The sequence below is a fragment of the Cariama cristata genome, unplaced genomic scaffold (genome assembly GCF_000690535.1).
Source record: "Cariama cristata isolate BGI_N322 unplaced genomic scaffold, ASM69053v1 scaffold32212, whole genome shotgun sequence".
Classification (NCBI taxonomy): Eukaryota; Metazoa; Chordata; class Aves; order Cariamiformes; family Cariamidae; genus Cariama; species Cariama cristata.
This window is the reverse complement of record NW_009604959.1, coordinates 37,224-46,237: the sequence shown is the minus strand read 5'-3', so window position 1 is coordinate 46,237 and position 9,014 is coordinate 37,224. Positions and strand designations below refer to the sequence as shown.

The 9,014-nt window shown below is 49.0% G+C and overlaps 1 protein-coding gene across 1 annotated transcript in view; it reads left to right on the top strand.

The window, feature by feature from the left end:
- Positions 1-302: 302 nt before the first annotated feature.
- The window catches only part of LOC104158205 (nuclear receptor corepressor 2-like), a gene marked incomplete at its 3' end in the record, with an annotated part of 40,795 nt that continues 32,083 nt past the window's right edge, over positions 303-9,014 (top strand). Inside the window, exons 1-3 of the mRNA XM_009695789.1 lie at positions 303-382; positions 482-584; positions 2,156-2,283. Of these exons, the coding sequence (XP_009694091.1) occupies positions 303-382; positions 482-584; positions 2,156-2,283 (311 nt within the window). The remainder of the gene's footprint in view (positions 383-481; positions 585-2,155; positions 2,284-9,014) is intronic.

Sequence of the window (9,014 nt, the reverse complement as noted above, 5' to 3'; positions counted from 1 at the left end):
TCTTGATGCAAGGGTATCGGTGGGGAGCAGGGCTGCTGGGACTCACAAGGTACCTTTACTTTTTTCCTTCCTTTGTGACAAAATTTCTTCCCCCTTTTTTTTTTTCACTGAAAGCAGGTGCTGTAGACTTGCACCGCTTTTTTTTTTTTCTTTTTTTTTTTTATTTTTTTATTTAAAACCAGGATGAGTGTGAACATGGGGAATCTCGTTGTAGGCAGAGATTGTGCTTTGGCTGGGACTGCAAGAGCTAACAGGCTCCTTCACTCCAGATGACTGAGTTTGTCCCATCTGTGGTTGGACCGATGGCGTATTCTGTCCAGCAGCCCCCGACGCTGTCCCGCATGGATGGACACTGGAGCCGAAGGAAAAGCAGCATCGCGGGGTAGCGTCCTCCCTTAACGCCTGGATTTACGGCAGAAATGGAACATCCCTGTGAGGATGAGCAGATGCTGTGCCAGTAATGTCCTCCTTATGTCGCAAGGATGTGGCTGAAGGCACCGCTTGCCCCAGAGGCTGAGGTCCAAGATGGCCAGGCCGGAGGTGGAGACCAGGAGTTTGGGGCTGGCAGAGGCCCCTGGTTCCTGGTATTTCCCAGGGTCGGTTGGAACAGAGAAGGAGCAGCACCACACTATTGCCTGATGCTGGGGAGAAACGAACCAGATTCCAAAAACTGGTGTACCTTTCTAGGCACAGGGAGAACTGGTGGCCATCAGACACCACTGTTCTCCCGCCTCCTCCATGCGATATTTGGCCTTTTCAACTTTTGTGCGAGAGCACCTGAAGGTGGGATAGGGGATCTGGTTTTCTTGGCTCCCCTGGACTGAGTGCTTACAGTTTCTGGTTTTCTTCCCAGCTTTCCAGAAAGCTACCATGGAAACATCTTGTTTTACCCTCTGGTGGCCAAAGATGTTGGGCTTTGATGTTCCCTTCTCCTTTGCAGCTGACTGGAGGAGAGCATGGCATCCAGTGCTGGGCTGCTCTGTTCACTGACACCTTGGGAGAGGGGGTCTGCAGGTGCAGGTTGTGGCTGTTTAAGCTCCCAAATCCTTTCTTTGCCTGCCGTGCACCTTGCCGGGGCACTTTTTCAGCTTCCCTATTGCTGGAGCATGTCAACCTTCACTACATCTCATCAAATAATTTCTGTGGCAGCTGTTAGGGCTGGGAGTTGCCTGTCCACATCCCCAACACCATGCATGTGGTATTTCATTTATTGATTTGGTTTTTTTTTTTTAGACTCTGAAATTTCTTTTTTTCTTTTTGAGGGAGTTGGATCTTTTTTGTTCCAGTTGAGAACTGTTCAAAATAGACTCCCAGGTGGGACTGGTTCTTCTAACATAAATGTGTGTCAGTGTTACCGGGGATATTCTGTGACAGGGCTTTCTGTGCCATTGCTGAAGGTCTTAGTTAATTAGATGATTAGTCTTCTGGTCAAGTATCTATCTGCAAATAAAAAAATAGCAGTTGAATATAGCTGCTAAAATACTGCTGCTGGAATCAGTTTGTGGCACAGAGCAGAAGGACTTCTTATTTAATTAAAATTGGGAACATACTATACTCTCCAAGGGTCAAGGAACAAAAGAGATGTACATGTAATAAGTAGCAAACTGTCCCTTCAAACCCTTTGAGCTCAGCCCAGGGGAGCTGTGTTTAAAAGGACACTCTCAAGATAACATTTGTGATTTCTCTTATTTCCTTTTTTTTTCCTTTTTTCTTTCTCCATACTGCTGCGTAGATTATTGAAGCTGAAAGTATCCTGTGATTTTTTTAATTTTTTTTTTTTAATTTTCTTCTTGCCTGTTCTTCCTCTTGGATTTGAAGTTGTCATCAGGACTGCTCGGATGCCAAACCCCCCAGTGTGTGTGCTGCGTGGCTGGGTTGAGCTTGCTGAGGTCCCATCCCAGGAGCCAGCCTGCGGGCAGCCCCAGTAAAAGGCTGGAGGCAGGTTGGACTGGGGACTGAACTACCATCCCAGTGCAGTGTGGGACTGGGCCTTACTGGGAACATTTCTAGGGGGGAAAAGCACTGAGCTTTGTGGTCCAGCACCCAGTGCTTTAAAGAAGGAGTATCCGGATGGTTTCTTCCGAGTTGTCAGGGTTCAGTGCTTGTTTACGAGTTGCCACCAGCCTAACGAGCTCTTCTGTGTTTCTTTCTGCAGGACGTCGCGCTGTTGGAGTACCAGCATCATTCCAGGGATTTCGCTTCCCACCTCCCGCCGGGGTCTATCATGCAGCCGCAGCGGCGGAGGCCGTCCCTGCTCTCTGAGTTCCAGCCGGGCAATGAAAGGTACCAGCTCCCCACCTTCTCCCGGGCCGTGGACATCCCGACTGCATTAGCGAGTATTTTGCGCAGCGTTGCAGTGTGGAGGCGGGCTGTGTGAGACCTGGGCAATGTTAAGGTGTCTGTTGGTACTGACTGTGCTCCCTCCCTCTGCCGGTTTAGCTTCGTTGTGCTAACGCAAGTGGCATCTTTGCCTTCTGGTTTCTTCACTTGGACTGTCATGCATTTTAAAGACATCTTAAAAACACCAAGCAACAAAAAACCCACACCCACCTCACTTCTGTGAAGCTACTTGTCGCTGTAACTGGTTGCATCGGCTTTCCCCAATGTAGAAAATAAAACCATGTGGTCGGGTTTGGTCTGTGACTCCCGAGACTGAAGGGAGGAGTGAGAAGAGCTCATTTCCACTGCACATCTCTGCTTCCTCTTCTGCTACTCTTCCTCCCCGCTTTCATTGTTTTTGTTTCTGTTTCTGCGTTCCTCTTGCATCTTTCTCTGAGCTGCTTTTTTTCGTATCTGCTCCCCTCGCAGCTCTCCCTGTGTCCGCATGTTCTTCCGTAGCCGTCCGTGGGAGGCCGTCCGTGGTTTCGGGTGCCGCTCAGGCAAGCGCCGTGTGGCTGGAAATGCTGTAGGTACTTTAACCACAGGAGATGATCTGTTCTGAAGGCCATCACTCTCACTCTCTGTTTTGTCTCAAAACGCTGTGCTCTCACGGTTTCTCTTCTGCATTTGATGCTTAGTGGTTTTGGAAAAAACTGACCTGGAAGTGAAATAAGAGCCTTACTACAGTAGATTTATGCAAAGCAATTTTTTTTAATGCTTATTCCTTAGGCTAAGAATAAAACCAATGCAGAGTCACAGAGATGAATCTGTTTCTCTAAAATCGTAATTGCTAGGGGAGAGGAGAAACACCTCAGGGTGCTGGATGCATAAGGGCATGCATGCATGCAGCCAGGACCCTCTTTTTCTAGTGGGATGGGTTCAGCCTGGTGCTCAGCAGAAACAAACCCATGAGAATTTGGAGGCAAAACCCAGCCTCCAAAGTTAGCTTTGCATCTGCCCCCCCTCGGGATGTGCTCTTCTGGATTGTACCTGTGGCACCTGCATGTACAGAGAGTAATGTCACTTCTGATGACTAGTAATTTATTGCAGCATTATATTACCTTGGCTTGCTTTGATTTCTCAGTGCTTTGATTTCTTAGCGCAGAGTAACACAGTTAAATTGGAAATGGGTCAGATTCAGCTAAATTTGGGAGAGACAGGTAAAGAGGACTCAGCAACATGCTCCTGCCTGTTTTTGTTTTTCACACCACGTATGGTTTGCAAAATGGAGAACCAGTTCTGCTCTCCAGTAAAATGACGGTTTCAAGGTCTGAATATGCTATTTTAAAAAAAAAATGTATCTTATTTCTCCATGTAATGAAAAAAAACCAAACTACAAGCCTTGGTGTCTGCTGTACCACAGTCCGGTGTGGTCATCCAAGCCTCATGCTTTGGCTTACAAATGTTTCAAACTCTCTAAACTTGTTTTTGTGTTGACAGTCACATGAATGTGGGTAAATGTTAATTGAGGTTGTCAGGTCTAGATACACATCCAAATGCTTGGTTACTTCACTTTCAACCTGAATGGTGATGTTTTGCCATGCTATAAAAAGAAACTTTTTTAGTAACAGACCCAACTTACATTTCATCCCTTTTCCCTGTAACATCCGAAAAATTGAACTTTTGCAAAAATTATACTGGGTAATAAAGCTAAAAATACCACTTAAATTTAGTTCAGTTGGCATCTTGTGCCAGAATGTTGGGATATAGATTCATTAAAAATTTTTTTCCGAGCATCTGGGGGTGCAGGATGGGGGATCTGCAGAAATTTTCAATCCAGTGTAATTAATTATTGAAGTAATTCAAACTGGGCGGTGTTGGGATTGGGGAGGTGTTAGTCCGATTTGCAAAGCTAACTACTGTTTCTCTGCACTGCACTTAAAAATCTATCCTGAGGGGGCCTTGCTTGTTCATTTTTGTGGTGTGAGGATCTGCTCTGATATAGTACCTGATGTGTTGTAAATGGAGCCCTTTGGGTGCTTGTTTGCTCATCTGAGGGTTCCTCGGGTGCTCAAGGGCCAAGACCTTGGAGCTTCTGGAGCAGGTTGGGCTGGTCATTGATGCCCACCCCAAAAATAGCTCTGGTTGGCGCAGAGCAAAGCCTGGGCCAGGAAGGGCGGTGAAAGCGGCCATCTCTGCAGCTGAGTCCTCTTGGCAGGTTCATACCGGGCACATCTGTAAGCACTTTGGCTTTGTTCCTGGGCTGGGATTGATGGTTTTGAGCAGAGGCAGCTGGCTCTCAGCGTGAGGGGCTGGGGAGGAGGGAGCAACCGAAGGCAAACCAGTAACGTCCGCACCACGGGCACAGGGGGTATATAGGGGGAAGCACAGGGGTGTGCTCTGTCTGAAAGGAAGACCCTCACCTTGGTTGCCTGCCTGATACCCCACCTGGCACGCAGTCAGGCTGGGTGTGAGACAATCTTCCCCTTGAAGCAAGCGTCGGTGGAGAGGAACCCTTCCAGTCCCCCGTTGCTTCGGGTGTTCAGAGGAAGCAGCCTGTCTGCTGTTGGTTGTGGTGGCTAATGCTCTTCCAGGATCACTCCTCTCCTTAAAGAAATCAGTTTGTGAATCTGGTGCAAGTGGAATGTGGCAGACTGACGGCGCTGGAGATCTAGCCCTGTGCGTGTTCCCAGATGGACATCTCTGCCCTGCCCTCACCGTGCCTCATGCTGATCCAGAACAGTGCCTGCAGCCGCAGAGCGTGGTTCAGCCCTTGGGCCGCTCAGTCCTGGTTCCTCTGAGCCCACCTACCTGGTGGGCAACTGCTGTTCGCCCTCCTCTCCTGGAAACCGCAGGGGTTCGCTTTACTCTGTGCTGGTTTTGGGGGGTTGTCCCCCAGTTGGTCTTTGCCGTCACCTTGGGCAGATCTCTAAAGGCTCTGCAGGCTGTCTTTGCACATGGTATTTGAGGCTTGACCCCATGGATGCTTTAAATCCTGCAGAAATCATTTGGGATTTCTTAGGTGGTCTTCCTACGTCTTCGCAGGTTTTCTGTGTCTCCTGGCTGCCATTTTGCTGTAGTCACCAGGGTGGTGGTCCAGTGAAAAGGGAATAAGTGGTGAAGCTGTTGAGTGGTAACTTGCTGGAAGGAATGGGGTGCTGAGATGGTCCCACATTTTGGGTCTCCCTGAGCAAGAAACTTGTTGAATGTCAGGCTCAGGCAGCTGGATGTTCCCACAGGTGAGCCTGGTGGCTCAGGCTGGGTGGGGAGAACCAGTTGCTGATGTGTCCCACCATCGTGGGGTCTCCTCCCTCAGGGGTGATGTGCCTCCTGCTTCTCTTGCATCCCAGTTTTGCCGGAGATGCTGGGGAGTCGCAGACTGCCCTTCTCCAAGTTCATCAGCCTCGAGAGTCGTCATCACCCCTTGGTGGATGGGTAGAGACTTGAACTCCCTATGCAGCAATTCTGGCTTGGAAGAAGGAAGGAAAACTTGAACCACTCTGAATCTGTTGCTATAGGGAAAGTTGGCTCTGTCTGTCTTTGCAGGAATGTGCTGCTTCCCTTGATGGTTTTTTTTGGTAGCAGGCTTTTTCTTGGAAGGATCCACAGACTTCCCCTTAGCTTGTTCGGGTGGCTGTGCCAACGGGACTGCAGGAGAGAAGAGAAGCATTTCAGGATCTGCTGTTGGTACAAGTCGTACGCAGAGGAATGTCCTGGCAAGGTGACAAGGATTAGATTTTTTTTTTTCCCTCTTCTATGTGTATTTTGGTCTGCAAAAGAAGTGAGAAAAACTGGGTTGAGTGTTAAATGGCAGGTGCCAGTGGGGTGAGGGGTCTGAAAAATCAAGGAAATGGTTTTTTCTGACTTTTCATACGCATTAGGATTTTAGAGCAAGGTTCTGTATTAACGCAGGAATGTTGGAGTGGATAATGGCTTCTCTGGCAGAAAACATGGCTGTAAATAAGCAGTATGCATGTTAACACAGCATGTTCTACCTTTATTCAGAGTAAGATGAGTCACTATTTTCATAAGAGACCGTTTTCCCAGTTCAGGAGACCATCCTCCTTTTTTGGAGCCTTCCTGCTTAGCAGTCATGAGGAGTTTGAAGAGTTTACCCGGTGTTGATCTGAAGTATGACACTTAGGATACATTAAGCAGCTGCTGTATTTCTGCAGCCATCCGAGATAGCCATGTGCAATATAGCACGAGAGCAGGCCTAATTACTGTGCTTATTGAATGTGATTAATCCTGCTGGCTGAGGAGCCTGGGGAGCGGTGGGAAGCCGGGGCGGTGTGCGTGGCCGCTGGAAATCACGTGCAGCTCTTGGTCTTCATCTGTGCTAGGCCAAATAGCACCAACTGCTCCTGAGTTAACAGCGCGACCAATCTGATTTTATTTATGGTCTTTAATTAAGTTTCCATTTTTAAAGGTGACCCTTTTCTCAGGAGCGAGCAGCCGTGTGGCTGAAATCCCTGCAACCGTACATCTCTGTCTTTTCACACTTGAAATGATGTTCTGGGAGCTGTGGGTTTTTTTTGGTTTTTTTTTTTTTTTTCCTCCTCATAAATGAACGTGGGAAAATAACGGCTGGAAAGGGCAGATGCTGGTGTGTAGACACTTGGTGACAAGCCTGGTCTCGCAGGTACCTTCTGCTCCAGTGTGGGCTGTGGACATGTCCAGGAGTGGGCACAGAGGATGACCGAGGCTCCATAGAGGAGATGTGGAGACACTGGGCTTTGTGGAATGGGCCAGTGTGCGCTGGCAGGGAGGTGTGAGGGGAAACCTGAGCATTGTCTTGGGTGGGATGGAGGGGTAAAAGTTCACAAAGTAATTTTCCTGTGCATAAGCTTGAACAGGGTTTCTTTTCGGGGAGGAGAGGTGATCTTGCAATGTGTGCAGCAGGCCTGATGAAACATGGGATGATGCTGAAGCCATTAGTTCAGGGAGTGCCCCAGCCACCCAGGACTGCCAAGAGGGCTTTCCTGTGGGGCTCCAGGTTTTGGATGCCTGTGGGAATGCACAGCTGGAACATCACGAGGATGCACATGGGACAACCTGGCCAGAGGCGCTCGGTCAGACCTCACGAGGACCTGGGAGGCCTTGGGTTGGACCGTGTGGAGAGCCGAGCATGGACTGCGTGGAGAACTGAGCACGCTGCTCGAGGCTGTCCCACACCTTTGGCTTGTGAACACTCAATCCTGCTGCTGGCGGACGTTGCTGAGGCTGTGGGAGCTCCACCTTCCCTACCCTGACAGGCTGCTCTTCCCATGGTCTCTGTTGTTAAGTCATGATGGTTTTTTTTCACTCTCCACCGATGTAACACAGGGAAGATATCAGCTGGCCCTGTACATGTTTTTCTAACTGCCTGGTGGCAGAATTGCTCCTACAGACCCTCCAGTTTCTCTCTTCAACAGGTCTCAATTTGCCCAGTCTCCCACTCTAGCTATCGTTAGCTGTAAAGGGGTTGCTGAAACCTCTGACAAATCTTAGCATTGGCTGTAGATAATTCACTTCAGCACTGGTGGTTTTCTGTGTTACTTGCTCTCAAAAGCATTTTATTGTCTATCTGTACCTGTGGAGGCTGGAGACTTTTTTTAAAAAAAACTTATTTTTGGAGACAATTTCCCACCAAACCATCGCAGCTGGAGGAAATAAACAGCTGCAGCAAGGCGGTCGTTTGTCTTGGTTCTGGTTCGAAGAGATGGCGAGAGCCAGTTTTCCAGCCTGGTTATGCTGTTTGGCCCCATGATGTAGGGAACAATATTTGCAGATGGGAGCAAAACTTAAAGTGTGCCCTTGCTAGGAAGTTGGTGGGAGCCGGCTCAGAGTCGCAGCTGGCATTTTGAGCCCCTGGTGCAGGAGGCTCGTCTTTGTGAAGTCAAGTTGGGTTCACTGGATGTTGCAGAACAGCAGTCGTTCCTCCTGCTGCCACCTTCTGCTGCTCAGCTGATGGAGAAACGGGAAGGTTTGAAGAGCAGGGGAGGGTCGTGCTGCTCTGAAGAGCCAGGCAGTGGGTTAGTGGGGTGGGAGAGTCCTCTTTGACCTCCTGAAAAGCTTGTACTTGCCCGTTTCCCTGTGATTTGGCTTCAGCAAAGTAAAGAAGATGAAGGTAAGATCCATTTAGATCTCATCAGGGCTGCTCTTACAAACCCCAAGGGCAGCTCAGTATATCTTGTTTGATCCTCTCTCCCAGGAGACAGATGCTCTCAGCTAGAAGTCTTCACCCTTTTTCAGCCCATCTCATGCCCAGCTGGTTCTGGTGTAGGTATAACGAAGCAGGAGATGTTTCGGTAGGTCCCAGTGCCCCACACTTGCTGTCAGATTTCATCCACCCGTACCTTCCTAAGGCCCTGGGTGAGTCTGCTGAGGAAATGGCCCTGGTGAATAACTAATGCGGCTCTGCAGCTGGTAGGGTGAGATTAGTTTGTCAGATTAGTAATAAACCAGAGGTCTAATCTGGGGTTATCTTGGTCTTCTGGACTCGGACCTGCCCAAAGCAGAGCTGTGTGCGGATGGCTGGACGTCGGGGCGAGCCCTGGGCACCCAGCCTCGGTGTGTCGGCAGATCTCGTGCTGCTCTGCTTCTTTTAAGTAGTTTAGTGTTTGTGGTGAAGGACGCCAGGTGAAGACTAACCTGTCCCGCTTCATAATTAACACTGGCATTTGGGGTTTTTTTTATTGCATTTATCACATGCA